At 41.3% G+C, this 27,172-nt stretch overlaps 1 protein-coding gene across 2 annotated transcripts in view; it reads right to left on the reverse strand.

Annotated features, from left to right (window-relative positions):
- arhgap42b (Rho GTPase activating protein 42b) overlaps positions 1 to 27,172 on the reverse strand; it is a 151,104-nt gene that overhangs the window by 89,277 nt on the left and 34,655 nt on the right. For both annotated transcript variants that reach the window (XM_083773472.1, XM_083773471.1), the window contains one exon: positions 16,912 to 16,973. In XM_083773472.1, coding sequence (XP_083629598.1) covers positions 16,912 to 16,973 — 62 coding nt within the window. The remainder of the gene's footprint in view (positions 1 to 16,911; positions 16,974 to 27,172) is intronic.

A 27,172-nucleotide genomic window follows, 5' to 3' on the forward strand; every position in this document is an offset into this window, starting at 1 on the left:
CAAAATAATACCTGTCATACATTAAAACAAAACCTTAAGACACCGTGGACCATGCAAATGTCACAAAATACACCACATCACATACCAAAAAATAAATAAATAACCCAAGTCATACATTAAAACAAAACCTTAAGACACCCTGAACCATGCAAAACTCACAAAATACCCCACCACGTACCAAAAATAATCCAAGTCATACATTAAAACAAAACCTTAAGACAACCTGAACCATGCAAAACTCACAAAGCACCACACCACATACCAAAAATAACCCATGTCATACATTAAAACAAAACCATAAGACACCCTGAACCATGCAAAACTCACAAAACACCACACCACATACCAAAAATAACCCAAGTCATACCTTAAAACAAAACATTAAGACACCATGAACCATGCACATGTCACAAAATACATCACCACGTACCAAAATAACCCATGTCATACATTAAAACAAAACCTTAAGACACCCTGAACCATGCAAAACTCACAAAATACACCATCACATACCAAAAATAACCCATGTCATACATTAAAACAAAACCATAAGACACCCTGAACCATGCAAAACTCACAAAACACCACACCACATACCAAAAATAACCCAAGTCATACCTTAAAACAAAACATTAAGACACCATGAACCATGCACATGTCACAAAATACATCACCACGTACCAAAATAACCCATGTCATACATTAAAACAAAACCTTAAGACACCCTGAACCATGCAAAACTCACAAAATACACCATCACGTAACAAAATAACCCAAGTCATACCTTAAAACAAAACATTAAGACAACCTGAACCATGCAAATGTCACAAAACACCACACCACATACCAAAAATAACCCAAGTCATACATTAAAACAAAACCTTAAGACACCCTGAACCATGCAAATGTCACAAAACACCACATCACATACCATAAAATAACCCATGTCATACATTAAAACAAAACATTAAGACACCCTGAACCATGCAAATGTCACAAAACACCACATCACATACCAAAAAAAAAAATAACCCAAGTCATACATTAAAACAAAACATTGAGACACCCTGAACCGTGCATATGTCACAAAATACCCCACCAGCTACCAAAATAACCCTTGTCATACATTAAAACAAAACCTTAAGACACCCTGAACCATGCAAATGTCACAAAACACCACACCAGATACCAAAAATAACCCATGCCATACATTAAAACAAGACCTTAAGACACCCTGAACCATGCAAATGTCACAAAACACCACATCACATACCAAAAATAACCCAAGTCATACCTTAAAACAAAAAATTAAGACACCCTGAACCGTGCATATGTCACAAAATACCCCACCAGCTACCAAAATAACCCTTGTCATACATTAAAACAAAACCTTAAGACACCCTGAACCATGCAAATGTCACAAAACACCACACCAGATACCAAAAATAACCCATGCCATACATTAAAACAAGACCTTAAGACACCCTGAACCATGCAAATGTCACAAAACACCACATCACATACCAAAAATAACCCAAGTCATACCTTAAAACAAAAAATTAAGACACCATGAACCATGCACATGTCACAAAATACCCCACCAGCTACCAAAATAACCCATGTCATACATTAAAACAAAACCTTAAGACAACCTGAACCATGCAAATGTCACAAAATACACCACCACGTTCCAAAATAACCCAAGTCATACATTAAAACAAAACCTTAAGACACCATGAACTATGCAAAACTCATAAAACACCACACCACATACCAAAAATAATCCAAGTCATACCTTAAAACAAAAAATTAAGACACCATGAACCATGCACATGTCACAAAATACCCCACCAGCTACCAAAATAACCCATGTCATACATTAAAACAAAACCTTAAGACAACCTGAACCATGCAAATGTCACAAAATACACCACCACGTTCCAAAATAACCCAAGTCATACATTAAAACAAAACCTTAAGACACCATGAACTATGCAAAACTCATAAAACACCACACCACATACCCAAAAAAAATAAATAACCCAAGTCATACCTTAAAACAAAACCTTAAGACACCATGAACCATGCAAAACTCACAAAATACCCCACCACGTACCAAAAATAATCCAAGTCATACATTAAAACAAAACCATAAGACAACCTGAACCATGCAAAATGTCACAAAACACCACACCACATACCAAAAATAACCCAAGTCATACCTTAAAACAAAACATTAAGACACCCTGAACCATGCAAATGTCACAAAATACACCACATCACATACCCAAAAAAAATAAATAACCCAAGTCATACATTAAAACAAAACCTTAAGACACCATGAACTATGCAAAACTCACAAAATACCCCACCACGTACCAAAAATAATCCAAGTCATACATTAAAACAAAACCATAAGACAACCTGAACCATGCAAAATGTCACAAAACACCACACCACATACCAAAAATAACCCAAGTCATACCTTAAAACAAAAGATTAAGACACCCTGAACCATGCACATGTCACAAAATACAGCACACATACCAAAAATAATCCACGTCATACATTAAAATAAAACCTTAAGACACCCTGAACCATGCAAATGTCACAAAACACCACACCAGATACCAAAAATAACCCATGCCATACATTAAAACAAGACCTTAAGACACCCTGAACCATGCAAATGTCACAAAACACCACATCACATACCGAAAATAACCCATGTCATACATTAAAACAAAACATTGAGACACCCTGAACCACGCATATGTCACAAAATACCCAACCAGCTACCAAAATAACCCATGTCATACATTAAAACAAAACCTTAAGACAACCTGAACCATGCAAATGTCACAAAATACACCACCACGTTCCAAAATAACCCAAGTCATACCTTAAAACAAAACATTAAGACAACCTGAACCATGCAAATGTCACAAGATACATCACCACATACCAAAAATAACCCAAGTCATACATTAAAACAAAACCTTAAGACACCATGAACTATGCAAAACTCACAAAATACCCCACCACGTACCAAAAATAATCCAAGTCATACATTAAAACAAAACCATAAGACAACCTGAACCATGCAAAATGTCGCAAAACACCACACCACATACCAAAATAATCCAAGTCATACCTTAAAACAAAAGATTAAGACAACCTGAACCATGCACATGTCACAAAATACAGCACACATACCAAAAAATAATCCACGTCATACATTAAAATAAAACCTTAAGACACCCTGAACCATGCAAATGTCACAAAACACCACATCACATACCATAAAATAACCCATGCCATACATTAAAACAAGACCTTAAGACACCCTGAACCATGCAAATGTCACAAAATACAGCACACATACCAAAAATAATCCACGTCATACATTAAAATAAAACCTTAAGACACCCTGAACCATGCAAATGTCACAAAACACCACATCACATACCATAAAATAACCCATGCCATACATTAAAACAAGACCTTAAGACACCCTGAACCACGCAAATGTCACAAAACACCACATCACATACCAAAAATAACCCATGTCATACATTAAAACAAAACCTTAAGACACCCTGAACCACGCATATGTCACAAAATACCCCACCAGCTACCAAAATAACCCATGTCATACATTAAAACAAAACCTTAAGACAACCTGAACCATGCAAAACTCATAAAACACCACACCACGTTCCAAAATAACCCAAGTCATACATTAAAACAAAACCTTAAGACACCATGAACTATGCAAAACTCATAAAACACCACACCACATACCAAAAATAACCCAAGTCATACCTTAAAACAAAACATTAAGACACCATGAACCATGCACATGTCACAAGATACATCACCACGTACCAAAATAACCCATGTCATACATTAAAACAAAACCTTAAGACACCCTGAACCATGCAAAACTCACAAAATACACCATCACGTACCAAAATAATCCAAGTCATACCTTAAAACAAAACATTAAGACAACCTGAACCATGCAAATGTCACAAAACATCACACCACATACCAAAAATAACCCATGTCATACATTAAAACAAAACCTTAAGACACCCTGAACCATGCAAATGTCACAAAACACCACATCACATACCATAAAATAACCCATGTCATACATTAAAACAAACCATTAAGACAACCTGAACCATGCAAAAAATCTAAGTATATCATACGTATATACTTAAAACTAGTATGAATGCATGCTAATGTTGGTTGACAGGAAATTATACGCATGAATATACAGGTTACGTCAATATGCTATACGTGATTACTTTAAACATGTTGCAAACAGGGACAGTCCCGTATAGTGGCATATAGATATGCACCCTTTAGGATTCCACCAACCATGCCTCCAGTTAATGAAATTATATCCATATCAAAAGTCAAATATTGCGAGATGGTAACAAAAACTATCTAACTAATCTATGTAAGTATGTATTACATACTGTATACACCGATCTAAGTAATCGTATACCAATCATTATTATTGCCCCCATCACAGCTCAAGTTGGTCAAACATGTCTGAGCATACCTGAACATCAGCCGTCACACACACACACACACACACAGACACACACGCGCACACACACACACACACATACCGTACACCACATACCGCACACAAACACATACACATACACCCACACACACACAGACACACACAAACACAAACACCGTACATCATATACCGTACGCAAACACATACACCCACATACAAACACAAACACCGTACACCATATACCGTACACAAACACACACACACACGCACACACACACACACACACACACACACACACATGCACACACACACAAACACCGTACATCACATACCGTGCGCAAACACATACACGCGCATACAAACACAAACACCATACACCATATACCGTACACAAACACACATACACACACACACACACACTCACACACACACACACACATACACACACACACACACATACCCCATGAAACATCATGTGTCTCAATGCTTGAGTCCTTACACTCGCTAAATGTATAGAATATACCGACCACATGAGCTTAATCACAGTAAACATTATTTGATTCTATCATATTACAGACATCGATAGTAAATCATGGATACAAAAACACTATATTCATGTGTTTACTAGCATATTTACTAGCACCTCACGTATAAATGTCTGGAATCACTCAATATTCAACAGTCTTTTACTGATTTAACTCTCCGATTTACAGAGTTCATAGGAACATAGTTGATAGAGGCATATCGACGAGCAAACCAATGAAGGTAGTCAGAGACATTTATAAATGGTAGGTATCTAACGTACTCAACCGGGGTGTAATATGGAGTGAAAGATACAGAAACAGGGGCTCTAGGTGGAGGTCTGTTGAGATAATAGTAATGGGCATAGATGTGGAGAGTCCTACGACTGACATATTGTGAGAAATGCAGATCTGCTACTTTTGCATCATTGTGCCTTAACACATCGTCATACTTTCATAGCTTAGAAAACACGTGAAAATTTGGCACCAATGATTATTGGCTAGATTTATGGACTATATAATACTGGTAAATAACTAACCTTCTTCTATACTTCCATGAGATTACCCTATGCATCCTATGGTCTGGTGGAGCCAGTATAGTGCGCATTCAGGCTATTATTTATATATTTTACATTATTTTGGTTCCATTATATTATTTACTGTTCTGCATACATTGCACTGTTATGTTGTTCTGTTTGGATACTTTGCACTGTTGTTGCAAACATCTCTACAAATATTAAAGTTTTCAGATTTGGAATTGTATTCACTTCTTTCATACATTTCTACGTGAATATAACCACATTATAACAGTCAAAAATGAAATGATAGTTTAATGCTGCAACTTGTAAAAATGACAAAATGTGCATAACCTATAGTTAAAATGCGGAGTTACAGTCAGGTCTGCGGCCGCTGCTGAGCTGGGTAAATATTTCAGTGAGATCATGGTACGTAAGAGATGTGATATTGTCCCAGACACAATTGGCATCGGATCCATATACGAACTATTGATCCCAGGCCCACACACCCAGATAGAATCAATACCATACACACACACACACACACACACACACACACACACTCACACAGCCCCCAGGAAAAGCATGTCCCTGACAGGGTCCATATACGAACTATTGATCCCAGGCCCACACACCCCAGATAGAATCAATACCATACACACACACACACACACACACACACACACACACACAGCTTAACTCCCAACAATAGATCTGAGAGGAGGCGAAAATTAGTTTCACTGATTAACGCTAGCCTTATGGTCTAAATAAATATAATTCCATCACAGCTTGAACTAATGACCACTGATTACCAAAGATAACAATGCTGACACTAACTGCCAAACTGGCAAAGTCCACCCAAACACGATCAATATGATTAGATCCTCAGATACCGGAAACTCCAATCAGCAAAATCAATATAATGACGTCATCGGAAAAAAGGGTTAGGCCACGCCCACCCTCTAGGGAGTGCCCTGAGAATGCCGAAATTGGACATCGAGGTCCCTGGGGAATAATAGTACCCCTTACTACTACTGGCGATGTATCAAGTTTTGGTTGAGTCCGGAGTACAGAGCATTACAGTAATCTAAATGAGAGTATACCAAAGCATTCACAACAGTCTTAAGATTACTAGAAGAAAGAAAGGATTTTATCTTGTGGATGTTTCTTATATGCATGGAGCAAGTTTGTACAAAGTTTTTGACCTGATGTTCAAAGCGGAGTTCTTTTTTTAATTTATTTTTTATATATATTTTTATCCCACGATTTTGTAACCCATTTTTCACCCCTGTGTCAATCATCTAATGTGATCCTGGGCTCTACACACCCTCCACCAACCTAGTCCCCATATATGGGGGACAAGGGGAGAGCAACGGACTTTAACTCATGCTTCCTTCATGCCTGAGTGTCCAAGTTGCTCCTTTACACCTGACAGGGGGGAGTTTCCCTGGTTGGACGTAGCGCGTGGAAGGAACACGTTATTCCAACCAATTCCTTTCCCCTCCATCAGGCGCCCCGGCTGGCCAGGGGGAGGCAGTTTAGTGACCAGGATTAATGCATGTTTTTTGTGAGGGTACCTATCCTAGGGGACACGGGGAGAACATGCAAACTCCACACAGAAAGGCCCTTTCGCCAAACCCGCCTTCGGGTATGGGCACTGATGACACGGAGGAGGAAACACGCCGCCAGCTTCCACAGCGTCCCGAGCAGGAATCGAACCCAGGACCTTCTAGCTGTGAGTCGACAGCACTACTAACTGTGCCACCGTGACCCCTAAAGCGGAGTTCTTAGTCAGATTGGACACCCACATTTCTTGCAACGGGAGACACATTTGTTGTCAAGGGGCCAAGACTGTCTAGAATTGTGGATTTTTAACTAAGGGGACCAAACAGAATAATCTCAGATTTATCAGAATTTAGTTGTAAAAAGTTTTGAGACATCCATGAGTGAATACCGGTATCCACCAGGCATGCTTTAAGGGAGGATAGGCAACTGGAGTCAGAGGCTTTGAGTTGGAGGGCAGTGCCACCAAGACCCACCCATGACTCTAGCGATTCACAAGAATCGTGTGATCCACGGTGTCGAAAGCCGCACTATTGTCGAGAAGGACCAGGATAGAGGAGTCACCAGCATCTAGAGTCATGAGTAGGTCATTGGTGACTTTCACTAATGCTGTTTCTATGCTATGGAGGGATCTAAAGCCAGATTGGAAGGTCTCAAACTAATTGTTGTGCTGTAGGTGGTCAATGAGCTGTGTCGAGATAATCCTTTCTAGCAATTTAGAGAGGAAGGACAGTTTTGAGATCGGTCTGTAATTAGAGGGGAGATGGGGATCAAGACCAGCTTTTTTAAGAAGGGGCTGAACAGAGGCATGTTAAAATGAGGAGGGAAAGAGACCAGAAACTATAGAGTTGTTTATTATAGAGAGGATTGTGGGAGCAAGTATGTTGGAGATCTCCTTGAGGAAAGATGTAGGGATGATGTCGAGTTGGGAGGAAGAGGATTTCATCTTTGACATTGTGCTGATGATAAGTTTAGCAGTGGTGGGTTCAAATTGATTGAGAGGAAAAGGAGAATTGGGTGGGATTGAATTGTCAGGGATAGAGGAAGGTGATGATTAAAGATTAAAAATAATCTTCTGGAGACGGATCAATGTGTGTAATAGTGGGGGATGAAGTGACAAGAGTTGATTATTTTGAATAAGGTCCTAGGATTATTGCTATTGTTAGCGATGATATTTGAATAGTAGTTGGATTTGGCCTGATTTACAGCCAGCTGATATCTCACCACTTAATAGCTTGCATTTGGATTATTACAGTCAAATAAAACCATATTACATGTTTGATGACTCTTTTTTCCAGAACACACACAGCCTTATTAGCCGTAGCAAAACAAATAGAATGTAATTTCAACAGCTAAAATAACTGCCAAATGATTTGGCATTACTTCATAGGAAGGCTTCAAACCGCCGACAACATAAAAAAACAACACCTTGCAGTATTTCAAAACCTCTGCTAATGATGGTCATTGACATCAACTGTCAATTGTTACACAAAAGCACACACACATCAACTGATAACAGTAGTGTTAGTATCTGGATTCACATACACTGTTTTTAGAAGTTCCTCTTATATTAAAATTGTGATTGCATGAATGCTAGAAGCATAACTTCCGGATTTGATTGGCCAACAAGATGTGACATCCGACTGGCCAACACATTTCACAAGACGTGACATCCAAATTTGATTGGCTAATTTGACAAGCTCATGCACATTTGACTGTGAGATTGCAGATCTGCGATTTTCAGCAAAGATATTTGGTGTTGATGGAAAATAAGTAGTGGATATTTTACAGAGCCTTGGGGGATCATGGTCAAGTATATCTCTGTTGGGTGGAAATTTCTGTTACTTTTCAGGATTCAAATTCAAAAACAGAAAAATGAGCAGATCTGCAAGATCAAATGAGTCACTTTGCGCTGCATTTCGAGCTTGAGGATCTTCTCATTTTGATGCTTTTGTGTAACACTGAAGTATGATCCAGTAGTAGAGCATGAATTTACGGGGAGGGAGGGACACACACACAAAACGTTAGGATATGGATCTAAGAGGTTTCTGCCTGACAGCAACAATATGCTGGTTTAAGTGGTTAAAGCTCCACCATACAATAGTGAGCCTTGGTGAAAAGAAGTGAATCCAAGCTAACAATGCACCACAGTGGTGCGATGGGTGGTGTAAAATCCCCTGTGTAACTCGCTCTCTTACCATTGGGAACAAAGTGGTACGACCAGTGGCTCTCAACATTCTAAGCAATACTTTACACTACGGCAGTGATCCGGGGACCACCAGTCACCTTGAGGGGGTTCCACTTGGTCATGATTGACAGAGCAAATGTCTCACATGGGTCAAGTTCAACGTCTTCCTTTGATTGGTGGAGAGAGGTACCAGGAGTGAGGCATGGAATACCGCGGAGCTGTATTTTATATTTTAAGTCAATAATATGACATGAATGTTGCCTAGTGTGTTTGTGAATGGGTGAATGTAATGCACAATATATGTAAAGCACTATATAAATTTACCATTTTGTATAGTGTATAATTTAAGTAGTTAAACCATTCAGGAGGGGAACCCCTTTTGGTGTTTTAAGCATTATGTAATACTTTAGTCAAGTGTGATGATCGGGGATCATATTTATTGTTATGAGTATTAGTATTACTTGTGAGTTATTATAGATATGTATATATTTGTTTGTTAATTTTAAATACATATACATATTTATATTTTATATATTTTTATATATTTTTTTATTTTATATTATATTAGAGTTCTCACATTACTATCAGGGATACACAGTACTAGGGTGGGGGTAGGTGGTTGCCTGTGTTTCCTCTAATCCTCACACCTATAGAGAAGCCAGCCTGTCTGTCAGGGAGTGATCAACCCTGAAGGGCTGTCGGACTGAGGGAGTGCCCCTGACCATGGCTCTCCCTGCTCACCTACTATATCAGTCAGTCTGTTCCTGACAGGCCAGAATCCTCTCTCTCCCAGTCGCCACACTAACTGTGGACTTTTGACAAGTGTTCGATTCTTAGTTTATTCCCTTCGGAAACGAATAGGTTTACTTTAGTTGTAGTGTTAATTTGTGTCTGTTTGCTAGGTTTCTTTTCAGTGTGCTTTCTTTTGAGTTTGATCCCTATTTTGTAAACATTTGTTACTTCATTCTTTAATTCACCTTTTGTATAAATACTCGCATTGTGAAGCTGGTTTCCTTTCCCTCCATTATATTGAAAAATAGCAGATTTACAAGCTCGCTTTAGAAACATCTTGAAAATGTGGTGCAAAAATTTGAATATTATACAAACATATTAACAAACATCTTTAACTAAAATCTTTGCTTCTGGGGGGTCGCCGGAAGAACATATTTTCAGATGGGGGTCGGTGGCCAATTACATATTTTTTTGGGGGTCCTTGACATGAAAAAGGTTGAGCAGCACCACTGACAGAAACATAGTTTTTTTTAGAAAACTTTTAGGATTAAGATTAAAAGATTTTATTTATTTTTTTATTCGGCCTCAGGTCAATAAAGTAGGCTACTGGACAGATTTAAAAAATGCTTAAGTATTCAAAAGCACACATTATAAAGTACACATTATTTTTTAATATCAATGCAATGAAATTTAGCCATTTTCCAAAACAATTAAAACATATCAATACCAGTAAAACTAGCACATCTACATGCTCACATCTCAAAGTAAATGGGAGTGTGAAGATACAGTATGCCATTTCAAAAGTACAATATTTGTCTTTGAAGGCCAATGCAAATGTTAGTATGAGCCAAAAAGATTCCTCAAAGACTCAGAGCAACTGTCACGTAATAACACCATCTGTGGTTACCATGACTATCTTGAGGTGGGAAATAGAAACCTGTCATTCTCTCCACCTGCCATTTCATCCCCATGTATGTGAACTAGAGCATTGGTTCTCAAACCATTTCATGTCAAGGACTTCCAAATTGTAGTTGTCTGGTCCCCCCATAGTATTTCTTTTTAATAGCTAACATGTAAATGGATAAGGTGGTTAAAATGATTGTGATGCTACATCAACTACGTTTGCTGGGGACCCCCTGGAGGGGAACCCAGAGGGTCCCTGGACCACACTTTGAGAACCACGGTTCTATTCTAACCATCAATCTCTCACCGCTGTGAGAATTCCCGGCAGTGTCTTGGCCGAGGGAAGTGCAACAGACTGTTACTTTTGTTGTTTTATTTAATATTTTTGGAGGGAATTCTATTTTAGGGAGGTAATTGTTGAATGCTGCGTGCAGTACTTAACATCAGCATGACTGTACATGTCACTAACAAGACTCTGTATGGGGGATTACCAAGGGTGAGCCAGAAAATAGCAGCCAGGAGAATGAGACTAGCAGGACACTGCCAAAGGCATCAAGAACTGCCAGCCAGCAAACTGGTGCTCTGGGAACCAACACACAGGCATCGATCACGAGGACGCCCCACGCTAACATACGTGGATGTACTCAAGAGCGATGCAGGAGTGCAAAGTACCAACGAACTGGCCGGATGTATGGAGAATCGGGATGACTGGAAACGACAATGGAGGGCTCGTCTGAGGACGACCTAGAGAGAGGTCATTGTTGCTGCAACAGCAACACTGCTACGGTCAACACAGCGGCTTCCTTTTCTCTGCTGCTTTTAAAGTGTCACTCATCAAACAGGCAGAAATAAACTCCAAAATCTCCAACCCGCAACCACGTCAGTGGTGGACAAAGTGGTGGAAAAAGCAAACTTTTTCGTGTCAATTAAAGGACCCCCAAATTCCCATTTAAAAAGGTGTTGCCAGGGAACCAGGAAAATATTATTATTATATTATTATAATATAAATCTGGCACTAAATATTTTCAGATGGGTGTCCGTCCGCGGCCAAATACATTTTGGGGTCCTTGACTCTCTCGTTGTTGTCTCTGCCAGGCCGGAGGCAAGACTGTGGAGACTTATTATTTTTATTTCCATGCCATGATTATGACTTTCGGTGCTATCCTTTTAGACTAGTGTTTGACTGTCCTCTGTGAGGTTTACATATCTTTCTAATAAAGTATTCAATCAATCAATCATGATTTGCACCCTGTCTGTCCGTGTGTCCATGTGTCCTTCTGTCCATCTGTCTGCGGCCAGCTAATCTCTGACACAGTTGGCCCGGTCACTGCCAAACTATGCACACACACTCCCTGGATGCCAGAGCAGAACCTCTGCCCCGAATATTTCAGATCAGCCTGTCATAGCGCCACCATGAGGCCGATTTTTGTAAAACACTTTTGCTATTACTCCCAAGAATTAGTACACAGGATCTCCATAGTCATGTGATCAACACGGATCTGTCCGATTTTCTATATTCCATCCTGATTACCTTGATTGATTGCCTTCCAACGTTTGCAGGATTCGTCCGTTTTGAACAAAATGCCCCAAATCATGAACGCATTGTGCAATTTACGTGACATTTTGCATGCACATTCCCACTAGAAGGAAGAAATCCCACACTTTCCCAATTGCCGTGAAAGGTGCACAAAGATATGGCACCCTATTCACATTGGTATATCATAGCGCCACCAGTAAGCCACAATAACCTACCTGAGGAGCACTTTTTCTAGTTGTATGTGTTCTTTAGGTAATTGGTTATCTGCACTTTGGCTTTGTAAGGCAGTATACTTTACTTGAGTTTATAGCTCATCACAATTTCCACTTTTACTTTACTGCAATATAATTGCAAGTCCCTCATCATCATCATCATCATCATAATATTGGATTATCCACACTAGTGTTGATATTCACAACAGGCACTCTAATCAAGAAAATAGGTTTAAAGTGAAATTTTGATGCAATTAAGCAATTTTAATGCGGGGACCCTGAGGTACCCCCTCAGGTACCTGAGGATCCCCAGGCCCCACTTTGAGAACCACTAGCCTAGGGTGCAAGTACACCCAGAAAGGCCACTGCTGAGAAGCATTAAAACAAAATGTCTTTCATGCCAATGAATGACCTGATTTTAACATAGTTTAACAGGATGAGAGCTGGCATTTCCCAAATACCACAGGTGGATGACGTCGACATGACAATTATTTTCACTGTCTCTGATTGTCGTTAGTGCTTTGATAAGTTCAAAGCAATCACTTCAAGATATAAAGTGATATAGAAAGTAGGCAAAAGTACAGAGATGGCCATAATAACAATGCACTTACATTTTTTTAAATGGGTTACACATTGCTCCATCTACGCCCTCCGTCTCATCTTTCCACTATCTTAATAAAATAAAATAAAATAAACGTACAAAGGGTTGAGGTCAAACCACTCTCCCTCTTTAAAATGTACATCCTGTGTTCTCCATGGTGTCTAGTACTAGACTAAACAGTTAGTAGTTATGGTAATAGTATTGTTTTGGTCATATGCAGATTCTCCCTGACAACACCAATTACAGTTAATGCAGTCAAGACAAAATGTATTTTATGTAGCAGACTATTATTGCTTTGAACATGAACGCCAAATGATTCATTATTAGTGTTTATATTCCATTCATGTGTCCAGACCCCCCCCCCCCCCCCCCCACACACACACACACACACACACACACACCAAATGTTCCTAAGTGATTGCTGTGGCGCTCAAAGTGCAGTACAATGCATTAGATTTATAACGCAGTCTTGTTAGATGTTTGTAATTTTTTTAGCCTGGAGGGGTGAGGGGGTGGGGTCAAGTGCAGCAGCTTCTCATGACCTCAGTACATGTCTGTCTGAGAAGTGGTCAATCCACTGGCACCAAGCAGAACGTTGCCGTGTGTCCACACAGACAAAGTATGAAGTAATCATGAAAAGAAAGGGAGGGAGTCTACCGCCGCTCCTCAGCTAAACGTAGGCAAGCCTGGTGCATCACAGGAGCAGGACAACAAGCCTTTTAGTCAGTCTTTTGAATAACATTATATTTAGTTTTAGTTATATTTTAGTGACCTGAAATGTTTTAGTTTTGGTCTAGTTTTGGTCGACTAAAGTCACAAATGTATTTTTTTCGACTTTTTCCGTGTTTCAAGCTTGTGGATCTGCTGCTTTTGTGTGACGCTGTAGTATGGTCAAGTAGGGCATTCATTTAGAAAAAACACAAACACTTATATATATAAGTATATAAGTGTATATGGAGATGAGAGGTTTCTGCCAGACAACAATGAAATACAGTGTTTAACTGGGAAAATGAGCCAATGCACCTCTGCAAGAGTGCGGGCATGCGCACGCACGCACGCACACGCACACACACACACACACACACACACACACACACACACACACACACACACACACACACAGCTGCATGAGGGCTGTTTCAGCTTAGCTTTAGCTTTCACATTTATGTTATCCTTCTGCCTGTCATCTCTTGAATTGTTTTTGTTTTGATTATTTTGCAGTATTCCCTGACTCTTTTAAATGTGGGTGTGTTGTTTATTTTGTTTTTTTGCAAGCCTCTTGGGGTGTCTATCACACCTGTGCATTGTTTTCCCTCTTGTGTCTGTCTTGTGCTGATATCGCCACAATACGCACATATAAACTAAGCAAAAGAAAAAAGAAAATCACAATGTCCATTCTACCCGAGTACTGTCTGCTAAAGATTTCAGCCTCCAGTGTATCAAATCAAATCAAATCAAACTTTATTTATATAGCACATTTACATCGACCAAGGTCGAACCAAAGTGCTTCACATTTACAAAGCATAATAACATACACAGGCAAACAGAAAGAAGGGGATAAAATAAAGCATCACGATTGCCTCTGTGGGCCGCTGGGTATGTTATTTATGCATTGCACTAAGGCAGCGGATTTCAACCCATTTCATACCAAGGCCCATTATTCATTCTGCATTTGAGCCACGGACCGCCATTTGATGAGATTTGGCCTCTCAAACCCAAGTCTTAGAATATTATGTTGTCGTCGAATAGGATTTCGTCCACAATTCCATGATGTATTGGTACCATTAGGAGAGACAACAGGCATTGATCAAAATGTATTCTACATTCTCTAATTGTGTAGAGTAGACTTCTTGTAAATTAAGTACTTAAAATAGTCTAGACTTCTTGTAAATTAAGTACTTAAAATAGTCTAAAGAGTTTAAAACTCTTGAGAGCGTTTGGTTACCAACTCTGCATTATGTAGGTGGGAACTGAGACCATCTGGAGCCCCGTTAAGGAACCGGGGCACCAGTGGACTACTGGACTTCCCAAACTAGACTTCCCTAAATGTTACTAAGTTGTCTGTGTTCCTGTTACTTAAAAACAGGTGGACAACAAGACAAGAAGTTACTTAGTTTTCAGGATTAAAAACTAAATAAAGAATAGCAAAAGTAGCAGTAAAAAACTAAACACAAAATAGCAAAAGTAGCGGTAGTTGCAGATCTGCTACTTTTGTGTGACCTTCTACTGCATGCTTCTAGTATGATTAAGTACGACTGTAATTGTGTGTGTGTGAGGAATAAATCTACACTAGAATCTAACTGAAGCCAGTAGTTGAAATATTCAGTACTGTGTTTGTGTTTGCAGAATCTGCTTTTGTTCGCTTATGCACTGCATGCACTAACATTGCGGTTCGCCACAGTATGAAAATCCAGGTTCTGCATTATCTTCCTCAAACATACAGTTCAACAGCTCCTCAAGTTAAGTATGTGTGTGTGTGTGTGTGTGTGTGTGTGTGTGTGTGTGTGTGTGTGTGTGTGTGTGTGTGTGTGTGTGTGTGTGTGTGTGTGTGTGTGTGTAGCGAAGAGGCCAGATTCATCACACCGACACTTTGTCCACACCAGCGACAAAGACAACATAAAATTACAATAAAAAATGCCATCCCTGGATTATTTCTTGTATCCAAGTAAAGTGAAGTAGGTGGCCGCATTTTTAGGAGACCATAAGCAGGTTGGAGTCTATTATCTCCAACCTTTCTCAGAGAGACAAATCAGGAGGAAATCGACTTTATCATCGACTTTTCTCTGTCCCTGCAACAAACTGGTGAGATCTAGAACCAGTAAACGTAGAACGTCCACGAGATCTTGTAGGCAGTAGCGTTTCCAGGAATTACATTTTGGGCAGACAAGATGTGTTGTTGTCGTCGTCTCCCCCCCTCCCCACACAATCAGAAGGACTAAAGGTTTTCAAAAGAGATATACCTGCCAGACAAGTACTACAAAGGCTGAAAGGCATGCATTTGCATTCCAATGGGTGATTGAGGGTCGTGCTCTACGTGCAATGGCCAATCGCTGCCCAGTGCCCACTAATAGTTCTCAGGTCTGGTGTTTGCAGAAATGGATTTGGCCAGGCGGCTGCCTGGCCTCACCTTATTGCAGATACGCCACTGCTTTTAGGGCGGTTTTAATAACTTATGAGACATAAGGTTTTCCGTGGCTACTTTGTGACACGTCACACGTTTGGATCACGCTTGCCTCTGGGGGCCGCTGGGTAATGTCCCTACAATGGAACGCTATGGGCAATGGTGGCATGCTACGGTCACCTGTGTTCTTCTTACTTTTTTTCACTGGCCGATCATGGATTATTTTCAAACATTAGGACATCTGATGGATGGATGATGGTCAGATGTGTGGGCCGCAAACGTTTCCAAGACTTCCAAGATTGAGAAAAGGTTGAGAACCGCTTGTCCAAACTATTTCCATACACTTTTCTTCTTGAGCTTGAAAAGAAGACTTTTAATACAAGACAGTCGGCCCGTTATCGCAGCAACGAGGATGATTACAACATAGCCAAAGCATCACTGGAAGAATAATGCAACGAAAAAACTGCGTTCTTACCAGGCGCCTTCTCTCTTCTTCCACAGTGCTCAAGAGTTGGGAGAATTCTTTGAATGACTGGGCTGAAACAAATGCAGACAAAAATATGATTTATTACCGGTAATATGACTGCGAACGATAGATAATGAATATGCATAGCAAAGGCAAATAAGTGAGCATTCCTGCACAAGAGGTCAACCTGTGCACCACTATTAAATATCGATCCGCAGCAATGTAGTGCATAATTAGCCTGGTGTTTATTGCATGCAGCTGGTGTAGGATGAAGCCGAGTCAATGAGTCAATCTGTAAACATTGGATGTTCCCCCAGGCCGGGCCATCGCCATCAATCCCCCGCTGATATGTTTATGTGATGCTGTATGTGGTAGATACAGTATATTGTCGATGTCAGGCGGGAACCACCTAACTCCATTTTTGAGCCCCTCCTATGCACAACGTTGTGCGTTTGTGTTTGTAGCACGGAATGTGATGATTTCATTGGCTGAGCACGGAACGTGATGTATGATGATAGTGCCACTCACTTCACACGTGTGTGATTTGTTTCCAATGCATTCATTTGTTTAAAGGGACATTTCACCCTTTTTGCAAATGGGGTTACGAGGTTCTGTCAGAAGCGCTTTTTAATACTTGTTAATGCTTTTTAATATCATTGGTTCAATATTTCCTGGGGGTCTTTATGTGTGTAATTTGTGGTAGTGATGCACCAAATATTTGGATGCAGAAAATATTCTGCAGAAAATGGCTAAAAGTGCATTTTCGGCCTATTCGGTTTCGACCCAAATAGGCAGAAAATATATCACAGAATAGTGTATGCAATTAATGCATTAAAAAGAGCTGAATAAGTGTTTTATGGACCCATACTAGTGATTATTATTTAAGTTAAGTTTTGCCATAACCATTTATTTTGCCATAAATCAGGTAGCTTTAAGGTACGGCCATGACAGCAATCATACGACGGTGCCATGGGTAAACGAGAGCCAAGTTAAAAGTTAAAATGCGTCATTGATGCAATGCGTTGTGAGCTTTGATTACTTGGTTATATTTGCCACGCGACACCGGCATACAATGAAGAATAAATAAGTTAACTCTCACGGTAAAGCTCCCTCTGTGACACCTTAATTTGATTTAGACCAAAAACAAATGCATTGCTATTGCTTTGATTATTTCCCCTTTCATGTCGATGCAAGAACTTCTATTACAGCAGTGCACCGCACGATGTGCACATCGTTGGAGCGATGCGTCTCTGTTCTCCAAATTGTATCTAAACTAAAACATTATACAAAAACGTGGCTATTAGCCCGAGTCTGGCAGTGTGCCGCGGGTTCGACTCCGGCCTTTACTGCATGTCACTCCCCCATCTCTCTACCCCATTTCTTGTCAGCCTACTGTCTGTCCCTCTATAATAGAATATAAAATAAAGGCGAAAGCCGCAAATATAAATTAATAATTAGGCTATTAAGATAATTATGAATCATTCAATTGATCTCACAAGAGAGCGCATTTCTCAGCACCAACCACAGCCGATTCAGGACCGGAAATTAAAAGGAATATTCGAACGTCATTTTTGGCCAATTCTGGCAGCACTATGTAATGGTGATGTAAAACAAACATTAAACGCCATTTCCCTCTCTCTCCCTCTCTCAGTGCTGCTCACGGAGCCTCGGTGGCATGATGTAAATATCCAAGTAACTGCCGGTGAGGTATGCGGAAGTGCATTTTAGATAACGCTGTAGCACTATTTGTGGCGGTGATGCGTCACATGACTTGGTCTATCCTATGGTGTATATATAAACTGTGCTGCTATATGCACAGAATTATATAGATTATAGAAGGCTATTGGGTCATGGGTGTTGCTTTCGTGAGCAATGCTGTACAAGATTGGTAATACGTTGGTCAAAGTAACTCATTTTTAGACCATCTGGGGAAAATAAATACATCTGCAGAGTTCCCCCCCCCCCCCCCCCCCCACACACACACACGCAATTCTAGCCTACCCAAAAGTAAAACAAAGTCGGAAAGTGTTTTATCAGCTCCGAAACTTTTTCGTTTGCATGTTCGGTTGCATGCGATTCTTTGGCACAATCAATCAAATATATATTAATTACATCGATAACACACGCGTAGCCTATAATGTTTCCCCCTCTATATAAAAATGACAATATATAACTCAATGTCGTATTTCGTCTGACTCTGAGCAATGTGCCTAGCTCTGGCTGTTATACAATAACGTGTGGTAGCCTATTTTATTTGCTCAATACGGACAGTGTTTGCTGCGCAAGGGTATTCAATATAGCGCTCACACCGTCACTATAATTATAGTTTGGTAAACTGAAATGAAAAAAATAATAACTTAAGTCGTCCTGTAGTTAGTTGCTGCAATGAAGTTGGAATGTGACATTTACAAGACAATGGCAAGTCGTCAACCCCCCCGCCGCGGGGGGAGAGGTGTGAAGAGAGAGTAGCCAATGGAATTGCACGAAAAACACGGTCATCTTGACCTTTAGCAGTCTTATTAGTAGTGATTTTATTTCAGACATGCTAGTGTTAAAACGACAGCAGGCTACGTTACATTATGCAGGACAGACCATTGCAGTGGGCATACAGTGACAACCGGCCTATGTGTGGCAGTGGGCTGACCCACACAGTCTAGCTGCACAGCTTCATTAAATACAGGACTCGATAAGAAAGCAGCCCCCCCCCCCCCGTGTCCCACCATTTAGCAGCGAGTCGAGCCACCACTCCGCTCGCCAAATAACCCCAACATCATTATCAGGCGCTGCCACGGCCTGGCATGGGGGAAACCCCAAGGCAGAAACCTTGTATGTATAGTTCCATAGTAATATACATGAATGCCATACTTTGTCATACTATACTGTCACAGAAAAGCAAACAAAATAGCCGATCCTGCTTCTTAAAAATATTTTTCTAAATTGAAAGTGGTTAACTCTGTCTGTGGATTTCCTAAATACTGAATTATTGTCTCCACCAGGCCGAAGGCATGGGGGGAGAGTATGTTTTGCACTCCGTCCGTCCGTGTGTGTGTCCGTGAGCAGCTAATCTCGGCCACCGTTAACCCGGTCGATGCCAAATTTTGCACACACACTCCCTGGATGCCAACGATGAACCTCTGCCCCAAACTTTCCAGAACGGCCTGTTATAGCGCCACCAGGAGGCCGCTTTGTGCAAAACAAGTTTTTGCAAAGTACACCTACAGATTTTGTCCAAACATCACGCAAATTGGTACACAGTCTCTCTAGAGCCATTCAACGAAACCGGTCTTTCAGATTTCTCAGACTCCATCCTGATTGGTTAAGATTGTCTTCCAAAGTTCACAGGAGTGCTCAGTTTCAAACAAAATGCTGCAAATCATGAACACATCGCGTGATTTCCGTGAAATTGTGCACGCACATTCCCACTAGGCCGAGGACGAAATGCCACATGAACAATTTCAACTCAGCCTCAAGGTGGCGCTATAACTGGCCGAAAATTGTTTTTACCTCTAACTGCACGGATCTGTGGATAATTTACTTTTGTTGCCCTTTTATCCAACCACCAGATGAAGGCAAGCTGCAATGTCCTACATTCCTATCCTGGTGGAGACCTGTGCCCTGAAGGGCACTTTTTCTAGTTTAATCTTGTGTTGTTAATAGCAGACACCTCCCTCAAATGTGCACTTGCCGTTTGGGCAACTCGAAAGCAAACTGAGAATATCTCCATATTGTAATTTCTTTGTGTATTTTTGGGTGAATTCATGCCCTACTTGATTAAACTACGGTGCCACACAAAAACATAAAGAAATAGCAGATCCGGGCCCGGACGGCTGTCGTGGCTGTCCAGCCACCGCTAATTTTAATCCAGCCTGACAGCGTATCATGGGTTCGAGTCCCGATCCCCTGGGTTTCACTCCCCATTTCCTGTCAAACAATCATTATTACACAATCAATAAAGCCAGAAAAAGACCAAAACAACATCTAAAAAAAAATATATATATATATATATATATATATATATATATATATATATATATATATATATATATATATATATATACGTATATATATATTTCTTTTTTCTTTTGACATAATGAGGTTTCCACCCGACAGCAACAATGCACATGCATCATCCTCTCACACACTGTGTCCGTTTACGCACCAGTGCTTTTCAGAGAGGGAGGGAGCAATGACTTTGTGCCAGTGATCCCGCCGCGAGGCGGTGGGGCCGGTCGGTGCGGTGGACCTCCCTTTTAACGCCGGTGGCTCCTTTATCAACAGAGGCACAACCTGGCAGGGGGTAAAGGGCACAGCTGGTAGCCGCTGATGGGACAAGATTAGCCGCCGCGGAAAGGAAATGGAGTCAGAGAGGGGGTTACAAAGCTTGCATATCATTCATTCACCAAGTAAAATGGAAAAGGCGAGAGCTGCGACATATCTGATGAATCGCCCCAACAGAATCACTCTCCATTACACCTCCATGGAAATTTGGCTGAATGAAGAGATATTCTTATATATCATTGTTCCGCCCTAGCAGAGCAAGACCAAGCAGTAGCGATGCGTTCATGCAAAAATAATTGATGAATTTGGGGCCTGACAACACAAAGGAGGGCCTTTCTTATTGGAAGTACTTTCAAGCCTCCAGCTGCAGGCCAGCGGTGTGTTGCCATTTCTTCACCGTATTTTCTTTTCCTTCTTCTTCAGCTCTTTAGCTCCAGATATTGAGCTTGTGTGACTCGTCCGGCTAGCTCCCCCACCCCCCCAGGTGACCTTCGAACGAAAGAAGGAGCCCTGGAACTTTTCGAAAAAATTAAAAAAAAATCTACAGACACATCAATCTTGCGGCGCCATTGATTCGGGCTGGAATGTGAATGTCACCGCAGGGAAGTCATAGAGTGGAATCGATAGAAGGTCAGGTGAACCCGTCTACCGGCACATATGGAATCCCTGATGTTACGGGTGATGAGGAGGACTTGGGTGCCATCAAAGTGGGGTGACAAGAGTGTGGCGATGTCACACCGAAAAGCTCACTTTCACTAGATTGGTTTCAACAAGCTATTACCTGTTTTTTTTTCTTTCTTTCTATTTTATTGAGGCATGGCCTGCATTCTATTTCACCCAACGTTGAATAAAACAAGAAATAAATGTGGGGAAGCAGCATTTATGCACCACATATCTGGAACAAACTCCTAGAAAACTGCCGGTCTGCTGCCACTCTTATTTATTTTAAAACACAACTAAAAACCTTTCGGTTTACCACTGCCTTTGATCCATTTACTTATTGTATCCGCCATGACAAAGGCATGACCAAGACAGTTTTTGCCCCTGTGCGTCCGTGTGAGTGTGTGAGTGTGTGTGTGTGTGTGTGTGTGTGTGTGTGTGTGTGTGTGTGTGTGTGTGTGTGTGTGTGTGTGTGTGTGTGTGTGTGTGTGTGTGTCAAGATGGATCTGCAGCCTACGTTTTTCCTATTTCATCCTGATTGGCTAAAATTGCCAGCTGAAGTTTGCAGGAGTGGTTCGCTTTGAACAAAATGCCTCAAATCATGATTTGATTGCTGTGAAACGTTGCATGCACGTGGCCGAGGAAGAAATGCCACCCTTTTCACATTGGCCTATAAATAGCGCCAAATAATTGCACCAATCAACTTGAATCCCTCCTCAACCTCTACAGAGTCCACTCACCTCTATAAGGGTTGAATTCAACATTGATTGCCCACAATAACCCATCTGACCAAGCGGAGACCTAAAGCTCGGAGGAGCACTTTTTCTAGTCTTTTCTGCCCCACAGCAATGATATAATTTGATATAAAGCCCAATAATGCACCCAATAATGCACACAATCGAAAAAGCAATGGATAGAATCAGATAGCCGATAGTTGCAGCCCTAATATTGAACAATTCGAAATTCAGCACTTGAATCACAACAGAAACACGGTGCAACTATCACAAAGGTTGTTGCACATACTGTAGAGTGTAGAAGATGGCCGAGACAGATCGCCAGACTTTCCTTCAGCTGTTTGCGCCGGGCGTTTGTTTTCCACAGAGCTCCTAATTAAAGCCGCTCCAAATGAATTCCCTGCTGCCTCGAATTAGACACTCAATGAAATGCCTACAGACAGATGCCTGCGGCCCGGTTGTCACAGCCCGCTCTGCCATAGCCGGCAGTCTCCGCCGTTTAACTTGCCCGACAGGGCCGGCTGGTGAGCGAATACTAGCGTTGCCGATGATGAAATCTACAGTACACGTATGTACAGTTTCTGTATATTGTATTAACTACATGAACCCCAGCATCCATATACTGGGGGGGGGGGCATGCTATACAAAAATCACACCCGTGTGAAGTGAGGGGCGCTAATATATTAAAGTCTAACTCATGTTGATTAGGGGATGTAGAACAAACGGTGCAAACATTAAACGCCATTAACAATAAAGAGACAATATGACGTACATTTTCCCTTCATTGTCAATGCGTTACAAAACAAACATTGAACTAAAGACAAACATTAAACCTGTGTATATTTTTGAGGGGCTCAAAAATAGCAGATCTACTGTATAAGGTCGCATTCACACCTAATACTTCGGTAGACTCGATGCGAATGGGCGGAGAAGTTTGGATTCTTGCATATTAATTTGCTGCGGTTTGCCTTCACACTGTGCCGTCATCCGCAGCAATTGTAAACGCAGCAGGGAACTTCATCAAAGCGTTCCATTCATAAACTACACAGTGAAATCTATGGTGTTAAAATAATACTTTGAGTAATAGTTAGGACGTAAAATTAGGGTAAAGTGTGTCAGGGACTAGACGTCTCTCTCTCTCTCACGCTTGCACACGCACTGTTCTTTTGGGCATGTGGAGGCACAGCGCAGACAGCAGCACAAAATTAATCCGACCTCCGTTTACAAGTTTATCGACATGAAGAAAGTTCCCACTCCCTCCCCACACAGTGACAACACTCCATGTTTATGCACAGACGGACTGAATATTCTGTACACTACAGTGTTTTTTATGCGTTTCCTAAAGCAATTGATTAATGTACTCGTCCTCATATTTCAATGAGGGCTTCAGTCTCCTTATTTGCCCACGTCTATCCACGGTTAAACGGGATAGACGCAGCGGGTCAAACGGACTTTGCGTAAAATGTACAGTATATCCCTTCTCCGTCTCCAACTGTGTTTACCTTCATTTCCTTTATTTGCTGCTGATTGCATTCCCACCTGCACCGAATCGAAATCAAGTGCGATTGGAAGCGAAGCGAAACCCCCGCTTTTTGGCGGAGTAGAATGCAGTTCTTTGATGCGCATTAGGATTCACACCTGCCAAACGAAGCGCACTTTCCGACAATGTGCAGCAGGATTCGTTTTAATCGCAGTAAAGCTTTGTGGTGTGAAGGCGACCTAAGGTTACAACGTGATGCCTTGTGACTGTGAGCTTCTAGTGTAGTACAGTAGATTGACTATTTCTAGAAAAGAGATTTGGTAGACAGAAAGAAAACTGTCCAAGTACAGAGACAGCTCAGGTCTAGTTTACCAAGTATAGGTTTTTAAGTGGTTACAGACCTGTATTATAGACAGTGAAACCGCATATGTCTAAAACTGCTACTTTTCAGGATTCAAATTAAAAAAAAAAAAGTGGCGAAAGGAGCAGATTGTCAAGCTCGAAACGCATCACTTTGTGCCTGGGGTTTCGAGCTTGCAGATCTGCTACTCTTGATGCTTTTGTGCGACACTGTAGTATGATCAAGTAGGGTCGATTAATTTACAAAAACACACACCGCCTCAAATTCAAGCGCGCTAGATCCTATAACGAGGTTTCCGATTTGGAGCGGCACTTTCCTAATAACCATAATTGGCTTTCTTTCAACCCCTTGTGTGGGGAGAAAAAATAAAATAAAAAACAGAACTGTTGATTAGGAGGTGTCTGGCGTCCAGTTTAGGCCACACAGATGGACTGTGATTCTGCCTGGAGCTGCATGAGGATAATGAGCAGCAGTGTTGCCAGCTTTTACATGATGAAACAAGCAACTAGGGTCTATGAAAACATTGTCTTACATTAGCCAGACGACTGTTCCACAATCTCTGAATGCTATACCTACATAGTGTAGAGCAGTGGTTCTCAAACCTTTAACATTTCAAGGACCCCCATAACTCTGAGTGTACAAATTCCACCCAATGGTCCTGTAGGACACTCTCAGACTTACAGACCTGTAAGGGTCCATTTGGAACACCCTATACTGTAGACACACAAAGCCACACGTTCTGCTCAGAAATAGCAGATATACAGTACAAGATCACTTAGTTTGTGCTGTGCTGCAAGCTTGTAAGTCTGCTATTTTTGGAGAAAAACAAATAATATCAACTTGAGGGTTATTTTACAGAGGGTATGCACGTGACATCATCATCATACCCAGACGTTTAACCAACTCCAAAAGACGCGACCACATCACCCCCATATTAGCTACTCTCCATTGGTTACCCGTTAGTTTCAGAATTGATTTTAAATTTTTACTCATGACTTTTAAAGCCCTGAATGGCCAGGCTCCTAGCTACGTCTCCGACATGCTGAAACCCTACAGGCCTGTGCGCCCACTCAGGTCCTCAGACAAGGCCCTCCTGGTGAGCTCTACAGCTCAGCTTGTCACTAAGGGCGGCAGGGCCTTTGCAACCAGGGCCCCCACACTCTGGAATGCCCTACCTACTGACCTAAGATGCGCAAAATCAATATCCACATTTAAAACTCTGCTGAAAACCCACCTTTATCTTAAAGCCCTTTCCTAACTGTCATTATTGTATTATTATGTATGTTTTGTATTTTTATGCCGGCTATTGCATGGATTGATCTATTATTGTTCTCTTGATGTAAAGCACTTTGTGACTTCTAGAAATGCGCTATATAAATAAATTCATTACCATTATCATTATCATTATACCCGGAAGTTAGGCTGAACGCCTACCGAGTGGCAAAAACCTATTTTCTTGACAGCCCATACATTCAAACAGAAAAGTCCTATCTGATTGCATTAAACAACGTTAAACCCACGTTAAACTCACGTTGCCACTCAATTTGCCTCACTCACTTTATGCATCCGCATACCCTCTATTGACATGAAAATGTTTGAGAACCGACTGCTGCATTGAGATACAATGTTTCTGCCCGACAGCAATGGTATTCCCGCTGGGAGGCCAGAGGACTCGCACCTCCATTAATCCCAGACACCCATCACAATTAGTCCCTTTGATCTCTTAAAGGCATTAAAGAGAGAGGGAAGAAAAAAATACCGGGCTGTAGCATCATAAGCAAATCAATATCATTAATTATACATTCCACGCAGCCGATGGCACGAAATATATCGTCGATGTCGGGTGGAAACCTTACATGTACAAAATGCAATTTATTTGCATGTATTTATTACACCTTTTTAATCGCCAATTTAGTCGTTAATGCTAATGGCTTCCTCCCCCACAAACATTTATATGTTGTCACTGCTGTTGTACACCATGAATAATATTGAGTCCTCATTGTTAGCTTGCAAGGCGATGACAGATGGCACCTGTGTTCACTTGGACTCGATTCCATTATACACCATTTATACCCCACTTCCTTCTTCCTCTTTCGTCCAGCTCAGTAGCGTACAGCCACGCCCTCGTCTCAGGTCCCACATCGAATAGGCCGGCCTCAGAGGGTGGTTTATACTGGGGACAGGTGGTGATGATATGGTCAGCGGTCTGCTCTGGCTCCCCACGCTCGCACGCTGCTCTGTCCGTCAGGCCCCACTTCGTCATGGATGATTTGAAACGTCCGACCCCAGTTAGCAGGCGTTCAGCAGGGTCCATTGCCGGCGTGGCAGTTCCTCTCCTCCAATGCCGCCTCCCTCACTTCTTCCTGTTGCCTTGACTTAACGCTGAGGGAGACGCGTTAGGTTTAAAACGCATCCATTGCTCAGTCCGTGGAAAGGTAAATAAATATATGTGAAAAGGACATTTATTGTGTGCTGGCTGTTCTTTTCACTGCCGTTGTATCCTACTGACTGAGAAGAGCCTTCATCCTACTACTCCTGCCCAACATTCCCTGCCGACAGCCGGTAGGATCACCTGCTGGGACAAATATCAGCCTTCCCGCCCGGCTTCCCTCCGCTGAACACTGTGTTTGTGTAGATATACCTGACGAAGCCGGATGCACCGCGTTGGACTCAAACGTAGTGTGTTTGGTAAAACAGTCTTCTCTGTTAGAGCCTCCCATCACTGGAACAGTCTCCCTACAGAATTAAGAGAGACCT

Source organism: Protomyctophum parallelum, assembly GCF_964188405.1.
Source record: "Protomyctophum parallelum genome assembly, chromosome: 9".
Lineage (NCBI taxonomy): Eukaryota > Metazoa > Chordata > Actinopteri > Myctophiformes > Myctophidae > Protomyctophum > Protomyctophum parallelum.